This window comes from Aristolochia californica, unplaced genomic scaffold (genome assembly GCF_029961685.1).
Source record: "Aristolochia californica isolate CCGP_79_NKW_82.1479 unplaced genomic scaffold, dmAriCali1.0.hap1 SCAF_1, whole genome shotgun sequence".
Classification (NCBI taxonomy): Eukaryota; Viridiplantae; Streptophyta; class Magnoliopsida; order Piperales; family Aristolochiaceae; genus Aristolochia; species Aristolochia californica.
In genome coordinates, this window is record NW_027181770.1 from 61,024,056 (window position 1) to 61,040,655 (window position 16,600).

The 16,600-nt window shown below is 40.2% G+C and overlaps 3 protein-coding genes across 4 annotated transcripts; 2 read left to right on the forward strand and 1 right to left on the reverse strand.

Annotated features, from left to right (window-relative positions):
- Positions 1 to 179: 179 nt before the first annotated feature.
- LOC137954541 (DEAD-box ATP-dependent RNA helicase 20-like) lies at positions 180 to 7,909 on the forward strand. Its single transcript, XM_068801674.1, has 10 exons — positions 180 to 472; positions 560 to 1,245; positions 2,337 to 2,516; positions 2,650 to 2,811; positions 3,154 to 3,308; positions 3,431 to 3,523; positions 4,807 to 4,892; positions 5,363 to 5,589; positions 6,860 to 7,087; positions 7,343 to 7,909. Exons 1-10 carry the CDS (start codon positions 414 to 416, stop codon positions 7,444 to 7,446), a joined length of 1,980 nt encoding a protein of 659 aa, XP_068657775.1. The 5' UTR covers positions 180 to 413; the 3' UTR covers positions 7,447 to 7,909.
- A 956-nt stretch (positions 7,910 to 8,865) lies between these two features.
- LOC137954530 (serine/threonine-protein kinase D6PK-like) lies at positions 8,866 to 13,873 on the reverse strand. Its single transcript, XM_068801673.1, has 2 exons — positions 12,243 to 13,873; positions 8,866 to 10,094 (listed from the first exon to the last, which is right to left on the reverse strand). The coding sequence occupies exons 1-2, from the start codon at positions 13,376 to 13,378 to the stop codon at positions 9,215 to 9,217; spliced, it is 2,016 nt and encodes a 671-aa protein (XP_068657774.1). The 5' UTR covers positions 13,379 to 13,873; the 3' UTR covers positions 8,866 to 9,214.
- Positions 13,874 to 14,251: 378 nt separating this feature from the next.
- Positions 14,252 to 16,456, forward strand: LOC137954572 (uncharacterized). Of its 2 annotated transcripts, none has more exons than XM_068801678.1 (3): positions 14,252 to 14,685; positions 14,823 to 14,939; positions 16,188 to 16,456. In XM_068801678.1, the coding sequence occupies exons 1-3, from the start codon at positions 14,650 to 14,652 to the stop codon at positions 16,365 to 16,367; spliced, it is 333 nt and encodes a 110-aa protein (XP_068657779.1). In that variant the 5' UTR covers positions 14,252 to 14,649; the 3' UTR covers positions 16,368 to 16,456. The 2 variants fall into 2 exon arrangements, with proteins under 2 accessions (XP_068657779.1, XP_068657780.1); XM_068801679.1 differs by having other exon boundaries at positions 14,255 to 14,710.
- Positions 16,457 to 16,600: the final 144 nt, after the last annotated feature.

Sequence of the window (16,600 nt, forward strand, 5' to 3'; positions counted from 1 at the left end):
AAGGATTCTACCACTTTAACTCGATTCACACTAAAAACATAAATCTTGAAACATGATGTTATAATCTGATACATGATACATATCGAGGTCGATGTATGGATTTAATTTTTAGAGTCCCTCTACAATACGTGGTTGACTCATAACCAGATGCGTATCCTGTAGGTAACAAATAAAGAGTCTGGAAAAAGTGAAATTAGGTTTTTCGACCAGAAACAATCTTCAAAAAAGCACCGGGAGGGCGATTCCGAGTCACCGACTTGAAATTTATAGGGCGTAGCTCCACGCTCTCCCGCCGGAACCAGCCCTATATTTCACACTCTTCTGTCTCTTGCTTCCCTTCACCGTGACTTCTCTAATTTTTAGTGAATCCTGCAGTAAAGTATTGCATCTCCGTTTCACAGACCAAGGCCAGGATGAACAATCGTTTCGACGTCAGATACGGAGACCCCAATTCCTACCGCGAAAGAAGAAGGTGCCTTTTGTTTTTCTTTTCTTAATTTCCTTGCTCTCCTTCATGTTTAGTGGAAGTTTAGTTTTGTTCTTTTTCTTGTTGATTCAGTGACCTGGTATACCCTCCTCTACAACTGCCGCCTGCTGGAGGTCCCCTGGGCGGCGGCGCATCTGGTCCTAATTTTGTTGGTCCTCTGCCACCTTTTGGTGCTTCCAGGCCTGTACCATTTACCTTCGGAAGAGGCGGCCGCGGATCCGGTCCTGCACCGCCTGTCCCAAGCGCCGGTGGTTTGAATGGTCGCCCAAAATTCACCGCCGGAGGCGGTTTCGATGCCGGGCTCGAAGGGGGAAGAGGTGGCGCTAGAGTCGCAAATGGTGATCGTGGGAGGAGGGATTTTGATGGAGGTTCACGTGGGGGGCGCGGAAAGGAGGGGGGAGGACGGAGTGGGGTTGGTGGTAGAGGGTTTGATCGAGGGAATGGTATTGGGCACGGGGGCAGGGGTGCTTTTGACGGCGGTCGCGGAGGCGGGAGGGGCTTTGGTGGGGGCCGCGGTGGAGGAAGAAGCGGGAGGGATAGTGGCAGGCCTCAAAGATCAGAGTTGAACAATGTTCAGCTTGCGAGGGATTGCTTCGAGAATCTGATCCCGTTTGAGAAGAATTTCTATGTGGAAAGTCTAGCTGTTCAGGCCATGTCAGATGAAGAGGTCGCTCGTTACAGAATGAGTCGACAAATTCGGGTCGAAGGGCATGATGTTCCAAAGCCTATCAAAATTTTTACGGAGGCTAACTTCCCCGGTATTATCTCTTTCTGCTTAGGCTTGTAAAAGGAAATCTCTACCATTTCATTGGTAAAATGGTTTGAATCTTAATTGTTCCTTTTTTTTAGGTTGCAGTGATAAGTGATCTATTTTTATGATTGCTCTGAAGTGGGTAGAATTATTGGTATGTCTGACTTCTGGGGAATTTGAAAATGACATTCAAGACACTTTAAGACTCTTTTGGACTATCTCCTTTAAAGTAAATCGAATGTAGTTAGTTTGTCAGCTTCTTGTCTGGATCATTTCAGGGCGGAATCTCCGATTTTATGCTTTAGTAGGAAGAATAATTCAGGGCTGAGATCCGATAAATTGAAGTATAGGATTTTAAGAGACAAAATAAGTATGTAGATTTGATTCTGGAACTTGGCATGTGGCTGCTTTCTGAGATTATGGTAACTTCAGCTGGCATGATTTTACTATCTGCTTCATCAAGAAGCTTTAAGTTGAATTAACGGGTCAAGTAGTTGAACTCTACTACAAATGACAGCTGATTCATTTGCTACTTTTCGAAATTGACTGAGCAAACAAGGAGAGAGGAAGCAAGTAGTGGTGTGCTATTGTATATTTAGGAGTATTGGTGACAGTAAACTAGATTTGAACATGTTCATGGAGAACTGGTAATGCTCCAGTTGGAAGGGTTGTGTCAATTTTGGTCGATTGACCAGAAAGAAAAAGTAACTGTGGATACTTGAAAAGGTCTACCTAACAATTGAGCTAGCAAATTTATAATCAGGATATAGAATCACTCATGTAGCCACCCTAACATAGTTAGACAGAGCTGTGGGAAAAGGAAAAGATAGAAGAACAAAACTATCTATTTAAAGTGTTTTATTTCCATTTTTCTTTTATAGGAATTTCTTTCTTACTGATAGACTTTCAAATGTTGTTGCCATGTTGAGAAGAAAAGAAACTTAAATTTTGTTCTAGTGACATTATCTTGATGGTCTTCCTAGTATGCACTTTACTTGATGATGAATGAAAAAATTAGGTGGGACTAGTTAAATTTCTTTCAGTTAATAAATTGTTGTGCATTTTGTTCTAGCTGATTCACTTTATCTGCTTTGACAGAGTACTGCCTCCAGGCGATAAGAAAATGTGGTTTTATTGAACCAACACCTATTCAGTCACAAGGCTGGCCAATGGCTTTGAAGGGTAGGGATCTAATTGGCATTGCTGAGACTGGTTCAGGGAAAACATTGGCGTATCTTCTGCCGGCGCTGGTCCATGTCAATGCACAGCCTCGATTAGGTTAGTATCTTGCATTGTTAGTAAAAACAGTGTTGATATGTTCTTCTCTTTGTTATGGCCAAAGATGTATCTGATATTATCCTTTTACAGATTCTTGGATTGCTAATTTACTTTTTTTAATTATACTTCTCAGCTCAAGGTGAGGGTCCTATTGTGCTTGTCTTAGCACCTACCAGGGAATTGGCTGTTCAGATTCAGGAAGAAGCTGCAAAGTTTGGCTCTCAATCTAATGTCAAGAGTACCTGCATCTATGGTGGTGCACCAAAGGGTCCACAAATTCGTGATCTTCGAAAAGGTTCATTATTGCTGTTGTGATTGTTATTTTTGAAGGTTTATCTTTTCTTGTTGAAATGCTGATAAACATGCATGTACTGCACCCATGCATGGTGAGACTTGAACCCAAGACTTTACAGTAGACACTTCCTCATGTGGTTGTTGAAGCAAAAGTCCCAACCCATAAAGAAGATTTTGTCATTGTTGTTATAAATGTTTTGCGTCGTTGTTGCTGTTATTGATATCACTACTATTCTGTTCTTATTGTGGTTAGGAGAGGCATAGTTGTTCTAAAGAATAATAGCACTTTTTATTGTAATGCATTCTTAGTGAGATTATGTTTGCACGTGTCTACTTTCATCAGGAGTTGAAATTGTGATTGCGACACCTGGCCGTCTAATTGATATGCTGGAAATGCATCACACTAACTTTCGGAGGGTAACATATCTCGTATTGGATGAAGCGGATCGTATGTTGGACATGGGATTTGAACCTCAGATTCGGAAAATTATATCTCAGGTTTGGTTTAGATATTTTTAGGCTTTTAAAAATAAAAATTCTCATAATCTTTTCTTAACCATCTGAAAAGCGATAGACAGACTTATCTGATTTTGAACACTACATGGCTTCTCCTGTTTCAGATTCGACCAGACAGGCAGACATTATATTGGAGTGCTACATGGCCACGAGAGGTGGAGGCTTTGGCTAGGCAATTTTTACGTGATCCATATAAGGTGTGTTTTTGTATGTGTGCCTGAGTTTTCTGTTGGTTTTGCCTTTTATGATTCACAATAATATTACTGTGTTCACGGTGAGTTCATAAGTGGACTGAGATGTGCTCTCTGTTAATTTGATCAGGATTCAGTAATTGCAAGACTTCAATTGAGAGGCTAATGTAGGGCAAATTCGGCTTGAAATTAGTTTGTAGCTCATTGTGATTGCTAAAAATCGAGTTATTGTATCCTCAAATAGGAAACCTCTCTTTGCCTGGTTGCAATTTTCAAAACAAGGGAAATAGATGGTTTTTAAAAAAGAAAAAGAAAAAAAGTTGGACTGAGATGCTAACTATCTCTCTGTAGTTGAATGATCAAATCTATGAATAAGGATTTGAACCCTCAGATCCTTGACGGACAAAGTTCTATATGACTGTTCTGAACCACACCATTTTTCACATATGCCCCCATGAAACATGATTTCCAGAACAGTTGTGTGTTAGTCATTGGTGTATACCAATGTTACTGTTACGTTGATCACTACTTGTAAACAGCAATAAAAATAAAAGAAAAGCCTTACCCAACTGGGCTCATTAATTTTAAATAGTAGAATAAGAAAGCCTGCTATTCTTTGCTTTCCTTTGTTTCCTGAAAATAGTTGTATTGAGGTTTTCTTTTTCTGAAACTATGGTTCTGAGTTTGTTGAGGTATGGATACGTAACACTAGAGCAGAAAATTAAGGGCACCTAGATCTCTCTGCCTGTCATTCCTGTTCCTCTGTTACTGTGTTTTGTATTAAAAAAAGAAATAATCATACTCCTTCACCTATTAATGCTTTATTTGCCTCCATTCATATCATCGCTTGGGACAATTTTCTGTTTTCTAAACCTCAAAGACCATAGATTACATTTCATAGGAACAATACATAGCTGCTAGTCATGACAGCCAACATTATGAAGGCAATACCTGAAAGAAAATGTGATCCTAAAGTTACAGTGGTTCTGAAAGAAAATGAGAATGAAGCTCTTGGATTTTTCATTTTTCACTTATTTAAAGTGTTTATCCATTCATGTGGCCTTTAAGAGTTGGAATTTCTCAAAGAAGTTCATTTCTATTACTGAGAGGCTACTTGTAGCTAGTTCTTATCTGTATGATGAGCAATGGCCATTTGGTTAAATTCTATTTGTAATTGTTTTGATGTTTTTTGAGGGCAGTGTTTCTGGTAGTCTTTGACACTCCAATTGTGGTACTCTTTCTTGAATTTCTAAATGTTAGCTAAACTGAATTTTGTGTTGTCATTGTAGGTAATCATTGGATCCTCAGACCTGAAAGCCAACCGGTCAATTAATCAAATTGTTGAAGTTATTCAAGAGAGTGAAAAGTATCAACGGTGGGTTAAAGCAGTTCTACTAATATGGTTAGACAGATGGATATCACCAATATTCTTTAGTTTTAAATTTCTTAGTTGACTTTTCATTAAAAAAAAGTAAAACCTTCGATGAAATTAATGAGGAACTTTTTTTATGTACAATATCTTGCATGGAAAATACTGCTGTTGGAAATTGAATGATATCAACTAGGATAATATCATATGATCAAGCTTCCAATCAACAATCATGGTGTTGCTAGATTCTCTTTTATCATAGCCTTATAAAAGGTTAGGATTTTGTAAGTTATTTGAGATCTTGTTCAGTAAAATTTTCTGTTTAAAGTGGTTTCAAAGAACAAATTACACTTTATGAGAGTTTATTACCCATGCTAGTAAGTGTCACAGGTGTACATCATTGTATCCTGCAAGGTGCTTTTTCTTCTTCTTTTTTTGTTTTTGTTGATAAACAAATCTTCATTGTGATCCAACAGGCTGATCAAATTGTTGACAGAACTTATGGGTGGGAGCCGGATCCTTATATTTTTGGAAACAAAGAAAGGGTGTGATCAGATTACACGACAGCTCAGAATGGATGGTTGGCCTGCCCTGTCTATCCATGGTGATAAAAGCCAAGGAGAGAGGGACTGGGTCTTGGCTGAATTCAAAAGTGGCAGAAGTCTTATTATGACTGCCACTGATGTGGCTGCCCGTGGTCTTGGTAGGACCAATTTATATTGTGGGATCTTGGGGGAAAAAAAATCTTTGTCGAGTGCTTTATGGGTCGTTGGGCTGCTGGCCAGTTTTCCAGTATGTGAATTTATGGGTGGCAGAGTGATATGGATCTTTCTTCTGGAAGTTTGTTGTTGTTGTTGGGTTATTTTTTCTGTCTGGTTAAGTGGCTTGGCATCTAGACCTCATTCTTGAAGCCTGCCCTTTGTTCAGAGGACAAAATGGATATGAAATGTATTCTAGTGTCACTAGAAGTGCCCTTTACACCTAAGGGCTAGACCTGGAGAACCTGCTTTTCCACTAGGTGTTGCTCTGCCACATAATGATTAATTCTCAAATTTTGCTGGCACAAGGGCTGTCTTCATATCTACACCTCTTTTCTGAAGCAGGCATTAATTGGGCCTAGTAATACTGGAAGATTCAGACACACTTGAAATGGTCATGAGGAGACCATTTTGTACTTTTTAAGCATAGAGAGGAAAGAAAATATGCCTATGCTGGTTATGGAGTACTTGAAACCTTTTGGCTGCCCTTGCTTTTAGCAATTTCAGTTCCCTAAAAGAAAAGGATGATTAGGCAAGTGATAGAACGTTTCTCCTTGTTTCTACTTATCCATTTCCAAGTGTTGCCCTCTCTCTCTCTCTCTCTTCTCTCTCTCTGCAGTGATCCATTATTCATCTGGCATGTTTCTTTATTCATTTTTCATTTGGAAAAATGGCTCTAAATTTGTGGATGGATAAGGTACTAGTAGTTTTGGGATCTGGATGATGTTTCAACCTAGTTAAAGAACATCTTGTACAGGATGGATGCTCTTTTTCATGTGGATAGTGAGAGGCAGCTTTAGGTTACTTGGGTTCTGTTACAGTGATTCCTCTAGGTTATTTTGAATCTAGATTTATCTGCCTTTGGGTGAACGTGAGCTCTCTTCTCTCTGAAGTGCTCTTGTTAAAGTTTCACTATCAGGCCAAAAGTTCTCTTTTGGATGTTATTGCCGCCCATCCATTGGTGTGGAGCTGGTTCTTGTGGCAGCCCAGTTGACTCAGAGACGCGTATATCGGGGTTAAAAGAGGGTTTATGGTGCTGGTCCTTATCCCTGCAAAAGGTGGGCACATTTGCTTGTTGAATGTGTGATTTATATTAGATTAGGAAATACTAGTAAGACAAATGGTGCAGGGATAAGGGCAGTTGCATTTTCTCCTCGTTAGGTTTTATATTAACAAATTTGCATGTGTTGTTAACTATCGTGGTTTATGTGGCAGATGTGAAAGATATAAAATGTGTCATTAATTATGATTTCCCCGGAAGCCTCGAGGACTACATTCATAGAATTGGAAGAACAGGGCGAGCTGGTGCACGGGGAACTGCATTCACCTTCTTTACACATGCAAATGGAAGGTTTGCCAAGGATCTCATCAAGATCCTACAAGAAGCAGGCCAACCAGTTAACCCCTCTCTAGCTGGTCTGGGACGATTTGGTGGAGGGGGAGGTGAGTTATTTGGCATTCTACTTATCGATTATTATGTCACAAAATTTATTAATTTCCCCAGATCCGACTGTTTGCTTATTATCTCTGAGGCCTTAAATGCGCTAACTTTCATGAGTCATTATCTTACCCAATTGTAAAATCATTTTGATTATAGCATAAGATTGTCTTTACTATTTACATTCTGAACGACCTGGTAGATTCTGTATTGAAAATATTGATATGCTTATGGATGTCTTGTGTTGCTGGATTTGGCAGGGCACCATGGAAATTTCCGTTCAAGAGGACAAGGTTTTGGCAACAAGAGTTTAATTTCTGGTTCTAATGCCACTCCCCTCGGTGGTGCGAGGAAGATGTGGTAATCTGGTGCTGCTTTCTAAAGCAGAAAGCAAAACCTCATATAATCTCTCTAGCATGGCTGGTGGCCCCCTTTCTTGGGGCTTTGAAGTTGGAGGAGTGGTTCTTCCTGCTCCGGTAGTTGGTGATGCTCGATAGCTTAATTGCCCTTTTAAAGAGATTGGAGCGGTTACAGAGCTGGCTTTAAATGTTGCTCTCTGAGCGGTTGCCCCCTTGCAGTGATAACCAAGTTTGGAAGTTTTGCTTTTGTAGTTTTTGTTTTTCTGAACATTTTGTTTTAGAAGAAGAGGTTGCTGTTTGACTTGTAACAGAAATCATCATCGTAGAACTAGGGAATACCATCTATTACTAGTACTCTGTGGGGTCATTCACCTAAATTGATTAATGCTCTTTTCTTTTCCTTTCCTCTCATTCTCTGGCGGCCACAGATCTGTACTAGTTCATGCTCTTGGCACATTAAAATTATTAAGGCAGAATCGGCACAGGACACTAGATAAAAAGAGCCATTTGTGACCAGTTTTCCATTATTATTAAAATTCTCTGCGTTCTTTTCTGATTAACCAATAGGGATTACTTCCAGAAATAAGAGCTGGGATCTGCTGCTATTGTGGAACAGCAGGTGGCAACTCCCAGCCAATTCCATTAAAGGCCCCCTTGCAGTGGGGAATCACCATTTGAACAACAGATCTTGAAATCATCATGAACCATAGGGGCAAGTGAGGAGGATCGGAGCATGGACCAACGCTGTTATTTTGCCTTTTTGCAGTTCGGCAGGTTAAAAACAGAGAGAGCAGCCGATGCTTTTTGACTACCTGCCATATGGTAGTCAAAAAGCAACGTAGTTATTACCCACTTTATACTTTCTCAGGCCTCTCCTTACATCAGTTTGCAGCAGAGGATGAATGACCTCGCTTCGCACGACAGTAAAATAACCTCGGGTAAAGATTGACGAGGAAATGGAACCGAAATGCAAATAATAGTAATGGCTAGGCAGAAGAGGGGACATGCAAGTTGGGCATTTGTATGCTTGTCTCCCAGCACCATTAATCACCCTCATTGAATCAATTCCTTTTCTTTAACATTGACACGGCACGCCGATAAAGACTTTCCTGTTATGACATCACTAGCCTCTGTCCAGTCTTTTTTTTTTTTTTTCACTTGCATGAAAGATGTACTCGTTGACACGGGCCTATGAAAGAGCCCTTAAAATTGCCTTTTTCCAGAATTTTTTAGAGTAATGATAACGGAGCTATCCCAAATTTCATCCGCTGCTTCGTCTTCTTAACTGGTTTACCATTCATCATCTTCCTACATGCCCCCAGAAGTATTTCAAAGTGTCGGATGGCTGCTAGGATTAAAATTCATCCATATTGTACCCATAATCACAAGGCATTTTAGGTGATAATTGTTCAAAAGCAGCCAATGCCAAATGCATTTGAGTCTGACCGCAGCATTTGCCCAAGACAAGCCTGGTGTGTTTTGGTAAAACGAAAATTAAAGTCTAAATAAGAATGCTGAACCATAAAGTAAATTGCTAATGATATAAATAATCTTTTGGACTAATGTCGTCACAGGTAGTAGGTCATATTCACAACAAACAGCAATTTATGACGACAAAGAATGGCCAGCAACTGCATTCTTCAATTGCGTGCGCCTTTCAACCGGACTTCTCAAATAGAAAGAATGAGCAGCTTTACACAAACCCCTCAGAGACAAATTCTCCCACCAGGAACAACAAATTCTTCAAGCACAAACGAGTGACATCTACGAGCATCAAAAGAAATCAATATCCAAATAATTACCTGAGGGTTTTACGTCCACTCCAGGCACTTTCTTCTCACTTGTGGTTGCAGCTGGGACCCTTCTTGCTGCAAAGTCATTTTCAAATGGCTTAGGGATTTCTGGTGGATTTGTGCACCTGATAAGTGCCCAGTTCACACTTTGGAAAAACGGGTGCTGCTTAATTTCAGTGGCCCCACGCCTGTATGCAAGCCGATTTTGTGGCTCCTTAACAAGTAAACCTCTGATCAAGTCTCTTGCTGCAAAACTTACAGTAGGCGACTCGGGGAACTTTAGAGGCTGACCCACTACATTAAACAAGGTGGCACGGTTGCCTGACCCCTTGAAAGGTGTTTTACCATACAGAAGCTCATACAGGAAGATCCCAAAAGTCCACCAATCAACAGCACTTCCATGGCCCTCTCCTTTGATGATCTCAGGGGCCAGGTATTCATGGGTACCCACAAAGGACATTGATCGGGCATTAGTTGGCTCAGCCATAAGCTCTGGAAGCGGGCTCACCTGGGTGCAAACTTCCGTCTTAGCTTTGGCTTTCTTCTCTTTCTTGGATTTGCTGGACAAAAACCGAGGCGCAAAACAACTGGGTTGGATGCATGATGGCTGAATTGCACAGGTGGGCTCCATGCATGCCGGCTGAGCACAATACCTGGAGTTCCTCTTTGAAGGGTCTATCTCTGAGTTTGAAGATCTCACCAAAGTTGGGGAGACTGCACATCTTAGAGAGAGGTCAAAATCTGAGAGCATGATGTGCCCATCATCCCTTACCAAGACATTCTCTGGTTTAAGGTCTCGATAGATGATCCCAAGCATGTGTAAGTACTCCAAAGCAAGGAGAACCTCTGCTACATAAAACCTGTTCCACAGACAAGGAGATTACTACAACCGAATTCAAAGAGCTTACTGTATTTTAGCTTCTAATTGATTCTTCACATGCAGTTAGCCTCATCGTACAGCTGGCAATGAAACATGTGATTGAGCCATTGCTCTAATCAGCCACCACCGAACTACAGGGGCCATAATCCTAAGCACAAATTAATACCCTGACCCTCGGCTTCATAAGTTGCATTTTTTTTTTCTTTGTAAGAACATGAAGAGGGTTAATGAAATTTTTGGAGCCTTAATCATGTCTGAAGGATTTCTGTCAGGCCTATCATGCCAAATTGTGGAAGTTGACGGTAGAGACTGAATGGTGAAAAAAGAAATATCTTAAGTAGTTGGTTGGCCCTGCTGCCATGTAGATCATGGGACACACTGCATACAAATTTGTGCCGGTAACACATCTTATATGCACCAACAAATACAATCAGCAAATACAAAATGTATGTAGCATCCAGTATGTTATGTCAACTTTATATGCTTACTCCACTTGAAACAAGATGAGTTTACCCAACAACACAAAATTATATATTTTTTTTTGGCGTTTTGTTTGTTTGAGATTGCAAGACTAGAGGAGGGGCGACACAAAATTAAATATTGACTAGTATAAACTGATATTTGTTAGTCAATATTTAATTTTGTGTCACTAATACATACAAACTAAAGATATAACAAGCCTACAACTTAGTATTTTTCTTATTCACATTGGAGTATACTGCATAGACATTAATATCCTACAAGCCTTGTTTCCTTATATGAATTATTGTCCATTGTGGCCACCCCAAGGGTCAGAGAAAATTACAAAAGGTGGTACTTAATTATTAAAGCTTGGGAAGAATGACTAGATAATGTCAAGTTACATCATTTTGGAGTAACTGTACCCAAATAAAGGTAATTAAAATTCAATGCCTTACAGAAGGACTTCACTTTCTTAGGTTATCAGCTTCTTCCCTGCAAGTTAAGTAACCTCACAATTTTACTGCAAACAGGGCCTATGTCTGTCATCACCAGAACAATAGAGAAGAAGTCTTGTCTGAGTAGCAAAGTATCAAGGATAAGATAGAAGAACAGAAATAGATTAGGGAGGTCAGCGAAGATAATTCCTCCTTATTCAAGCGGGTGAAAGGTGAGTACCTCCTTATCCAAAGGAGAAACTTTAGTAGTGGCAGAATGTAAAGAAAACATACATATTCTAAACCTTAGACAGGGAAATGCACATTTTTCGGTTGAAGGTGGTGCCATAAAAAAGTCAAACCGCAGCCAATTCTATTGAATCTAATAGCCTTCACGTATGTATCCAAGATGTTAAGGCTGTTAACATGATAAATCTCTAGGTCAGCCATGGTCCTCATGCAATTTTTGAGTCGTGGCCCATATAAGGCAACATTGAGTTGGTTAGTCCTTGTTGCCTACATGAATCAAGTTGCAGGATATCATTGTTATAATGTCCAGCTTATCATATCATGGTGACTAGGGGTGGCATTGAGCCGAGCCAAGCTTGAACTTGTATATGTTCGAGCTTATATTGTGATGAACTTAGTATTATTGAACTGCAAGCTATCACAGAGGAGTCTAAGACGTGGCAATAGAGCATACTAATGTATAATAACAAACTTTATAGACCTAAAAGAAAGAGCAAACACCTCCACCAATAGTGTCTAATCTATTGGCAAACAACAACATTAGATGTTGATGGACCCAAAAGGGCTGAACAATTGATAGTCTTTGAGGTAAATAAGAGAAACTGTTGAGGGAATTAACAAGAGCAATTAGAGTAGAGGGTATTTTCATAAAAAAAAAAAATCTATGCTAACAAGTCGGCTAATGAGCTAACAAGCCGAGCTTGGAAAATCTTTGTTATACTTAACAAACCTTATTTCAAGTTTGAGTTTGAGCCGAGCTCAAGTAAAAACTGAACTAAGCCAAGTTGGAACTGATGCCACTCCTACTAGTGACTCTCAAATTTTCTCCCTTCCAGTTTTACATTCACCATATTTAATCAAAGAATACAGTAAATCCAGAAAACAGATATCAGATCGAATCAATAGTATAACAGCAGAGTCAGTGACCCATCAAATCAACGTTTAGCAAGTCTTCCCCAGTGACCATGTTTTTTGTATCATACCTTGCTGCATGCTCAGGAAAATGCTTCCCTGGTTGCCTCTGTCGAAGTGCATGGAGATCCCCACCAGGACAGAACTCCATCACCAAACATGAAAACTTATCAGTCTCAAAGTGGCTGTATAAAGTGGGGAGAAATGGATGATCCAGACTCTGCAGAATCTCCCGCTCTGTCTGAGCTCTCAACAGCTTTTTCCGGCTTGCCAAAGCAGTCTTATCCATCACCTTCATCGCAAAATAACTCCTTGTCCCGCTAAGCTCCGATAAATACACACTCCCAATATCCCCACTTCCCAATCTCTTAAATAGCCTAAAATGGTTTAGACCAAGGGTCCCATCCCGCGATTTTACAGCCTGGATCGCTTCCCATCCATAATCGTTAGCTTTGTGAGGTTTGCTCACGCTGCTGCTCAAGTAGCTCAAGCTGCTCTCGTCACTGACATCACTACTGGTACTACCACCGCAAACACTACTTTTTGTACTCTCTACAAAATCTCCCGGTGCATCACTATTTTTTGCGCTTCCACAAGATTTTTCAATGCTGCCAGTCCGATCACTGGCCTCACTAGCAACGAAACTGTCCTTGGATTCGGGATATTGGTTTCCAGTACAATAACTACTGGAGGAGCTTTGGTAGTGACTGCTGGGAGATGGAGGAATTGAGCGATCTTCTTTACAACTGAAATCTTGGGTCCGAGCAGTAGCGGCAGGGTTCTTAGCGCAAGTTTTCACAGGATCGTCAAAAGGCGAATCGATCTCCGAAGACCCAGAGTCATCCGCCAAGGCGTGCTTAAGAGAGCGTGCATTTGCAGTTTTTGTTGAAGCATTTTCACCCGATTCGGCTGACTGGGAAGCACTGGAGGCTTGGTTCGGATCTCGAACAGCCAGGCCATTCGCGAGCTTCTTTTGACGGGCCCGATGGTCAAGAACCATGGAACCATGATCCGAAACCAATACACCATCTTTAGTAGGGTGAGGAGCAGCAGAACTAAAAAAATAACTCTTCGCGGTGGGAACAGGCGACTCTGGTGGAACCGAAGAGATGGTAAGAGATTCCACCGCGCAATTCGGCGCCGAGCACGCAGTATAACTCAATTGTCCACAACCACATTTGGAAGCCGAAGCGGTCGCGGTAGCCATCACCAAATCACTCAAAAACACCTGAGAGCAACGCCTTGGATCAATTCCCCAGACTGGGTACCCAAAAATCACAACCCCTCCGCATACCCCCGAAGATTTTCCAAAAGAAGACGAGCCTGAAGCAAGAACCACACCCAAAACAGCTCAAGACTCACTCCGCAGGCCCCAAGCCGCCATAAATAACAAAGAAAGAAGGGCCGAAACAGAGAAAAAGAAGGAAACCCAGAACGGATCACCGAAATTACAGGCGCGCGATCCTGGAGAGATCGGAGAGAAAAGCTGAGGCGAGCTTGAGCTTTTCTAGACCAGATCTGAACAATGAAAAAAATAACTCCAGCTTCCCCCCGCCTTTTTTTTTTTTTTTTCTCCAGTCCGATAATCTAATGGGGGTTTCCAGACGGCGAATGTGGACGAAAGGGAAAGTCAGAAGCGAGCAAAGCAAGGAAGAAGCAAGAATCAAGATAGAGAGGGAGAGCTGTCCCGTTCCTGTCTTGATATTCCCCGGGTCAGTCTTGTTCCGGATAAAATAATACGGGCTAATCGGGTAGCATGGTAATACGCCAATGAGGACGTAATTTTGAGATTAAGCCAAGGAAAGAAAGCTAAACCTAATGGACTTAAATTTAGCAAATCAAAGGGATCTTCTCTATGGCCACAAGAACATCAAAATTCTTTTTTTTTTTCCCTGCTATTTCCTGTTTTCTTGGTGTCTCATCAAATATGATGAAAATAAATTTATTTTAGCTTATAATTTATGCAAAAATAAAAATATATATATTGTATGAAATAACAAAAGTCTAGAGGCAGGTGTGAGTGGTCAAAGTCTTGATTTTTATTGAGATAAGATTGCTAGAAACCCTAAGCACTTCATTGGTTGGACTACAAATCAAAACAATATTCTTCTGCAAATTAAATTCCAAGCTGTTCAACTGGGGATCTAATAACTATCAGAAAAATGGTTTTTTTTTTTTTTAATTTCCTAAATCCTTCGTCTGAAAATTGAAATTGCAGAGGGTTTCCTGTGGTTAACATCCATCCAACCGTAGGCAACTGAAATATCTCTGAGCTCTCATACTTTCTTCAGCCACAATTACATCATCGGTTGTCTGCAAATCCGAAAACGCCACTACTTGGTTGTCATTTGCTGATTGTATAACTGGGGCAGACGAAGGGTACAAAATCTCGAGTATTTTCTTTCTTCTGCTTTCTGTTGCCTTCTCTTGTGCGTAGAGAACGGGGAGAACGGATTTGAAACTTATTGAGAGTGAAAAATGGCGATGGCATCGAGTGCTGTGGTATTTCAGAAGGTGCGGAAACCACTTCTTGATGAAGGTTTATTTCGATTCTCTCGTTTTTTTCATCCTTCCTTTTTTTCGTATAGTTGCGAATTGTGGCAAACACATTTGGGTCATTGATTGTTTTGGTTTTTGAACGTTAATTGCAGTCGAAAGGTCTTCAAATTTTCTGCAGAAAAAAGGAGAAGGATCGAGAACATCACCCTTACAAAGTCATTGAAATTACTCCACCTCCCAAGAACCTAGGCATTCGTTGTTTCCCCTCTGTAAGCTGAAAAATGAGCGTTTTTTGTTATGGCTGTAGGCTTGGTTAATTTAAGTGCACAGTCAATCATAAATTTCAAATTTTTGCTTCATGTTTGTTGGAATTATTGTTAGAGAGCTCTGAAGCAGGCAAACGAAAGGAACCGTTTACCTGCACGTCTCACATTTTTCATTTTTCAATATGGTGGCCAGTGCGTGTTTTACATTAAGCTGCAAATGTAGCTGATGCTCATTTTGTAGGTCTATTATCACCTCAATGTCTAATACTGAACAGTTGAGAACTATATCCAGTTTGTGGTTTATTTTTCACTTTAGGTGTTTGCTTTGTTTCTGTTCTAATGCTACTCAAGGTTCAAAACCTGTTTTGTGCTGGTAACATCAATTTAATTCTTTTGGGTTTTCTACTATTGTTATATTTAGTCAAGTGCAGTGTTTTTTATGTTCAGTTTTAGCTATCCCTGTGCTTGTTCAGAAGGATAATTATCTTCAGGATATTATCATGGGAATTGCTTAAAGAGAAACATTTAGTATAAGTGCTTGCAAAACATCTCATTATTAGTCATGAAGCTCCCGGGTAATTTAAGATTACCACAACTCACTTAGTTGAATTTGGCTTCATTTGCAAACCATAAAGTGACTTGCTTTTAGAGCAGTTAAGCCGAATTAAGAGAGCAATTCCAGAAATTTGTGCAGAATTTTTTTAAAGAAATAGGCATTATCGCTACTGATATATTGATATTGGTACATCCTGGGCATTTGACTAGTTAAAATACTCTTGCGTAGCTTCGAAGCCACTACATGGGTCAGTTGAACTCTTATTTGCTCTCTTTTTTTTTTTTTCTATTAAAAATCCCTGCTAGACCTCTGAATGGTAGTGATGAGCTCTTCCCTTTATGAAGTTTTACTTTTAGCTGTCCTTCCTTGTAGTGGAATGAGGTGGGAGAAGAGAAGAAATGCATCCTTCACCACCACCAAAAAAAAAAAGGGGGTTTCAACTCAAATGAGCATTGCTGGTAATATTGGAAATAGATGGACTAACAATTTATTTCCATCTAGTAGACCTTAATTCTTTTAACCTCCCATTGATCCACTAGTTTTTATTGACATTGAATGTGAGTGGGAAAGGCAGACTATCGGCTTGTAAGACTGGTTTGTCATGATACCAGTTTTTTTTTTCTTCTTCTGAACATATAATTTTCTGTTGTAGAAAGAGACAGTACTTACCCTTACTTTCTTATTATTTCTGCCAGAATATGCAGTGTGGAGAGAGCGTCACTATAGAAGGTCAAGCTTACACAGTTTCAGCTGTGATTCACCGGTACCAACTGAGGAAGGGAAAATATGAGCCAAGTGAGAAGAGACTTGATGTACAGAGTACAGGGAGATACATCTTGAACTTGTATTTGGAGAATCTGTTGGAAAATTCTTAAACATCACTTGCTTGTATTGTACTTTCTTTGTCTGTTGGCTTAAAAACATAATACTCCTTTTGTTTACAATATTTTCCGTTAATCAAGAAGAGGAGCATTCCTTTGTCTATTTGATTTACGTTACACAAAAAGGGTCCCAGAAATAGGCTATAATCCACAGGGTTCTGTCTGAATATGCTACAGCAGGAGAGGTGCGAGAAAGGACCTTCTTGATGCCTTAAAAAGATTATCAG

Excerpts from the sequence above, each read along its gene's own strand:
- LOC137954541 (XM_068801674.1), top strand. The coding sequence starts at position 414 with ATGAACAATCGTTTCGACGTCAGATACGGAGACCCCAATTCCTACCGC. Across the intron at positions 3,309-3,430 it reads TTCGGAAAATTATATCTCAG|ATTCGACCAGACAGGCAGAC; the intron begins GTTTGGTTTAGA and ends CTCCTGTTTCAG. Across the intron at positions 3,524-4,806 it reads TTTTACGTGATCCATATAAG|GTAATCATTGGATCCTCAGA; the intron begins GTGTGTTTTTGT and ends TTGTCATTGTAG.
- LOC137954572 (XM_068801678.1), top strand. The coding sequence starts at position 14,650 with ATGGCGATGGCATCGAGTGCTGTGGTATTTCAGAAG. Across the intron at positions 14,686-14,822 it reads GTGCTGTGGTATTTCAGAAG|TCGAAAGGTCTTCAAATTTT; the intron begins GTGCGGAAACCA and ends CGTTAATTGCAG. Across the intron at positions 14,940-16,187 it reads GCATTCGTTGTTTCCCCTCT|AATATGCAGTGTGGAGAGAG; the intron begins GTAAGCTGAAAA and ends TATTTCTGCCAG.
- LOC137954530 (XM_068801673.1), bottom strand. The coding sequence starts at position 13,378 with ATGGCTACCGCGACCGCTTCGGCTTCCAAATGTGGTTGTGGACAATTG. Across the intron at positions 10,095-12,242 it reads TTTCCTGAGCATGCAGCAAG|GTTTTATGTAGCAGAGGTTC; the intron begins GTATGATACAAA and ends TCTGTGGAACAG.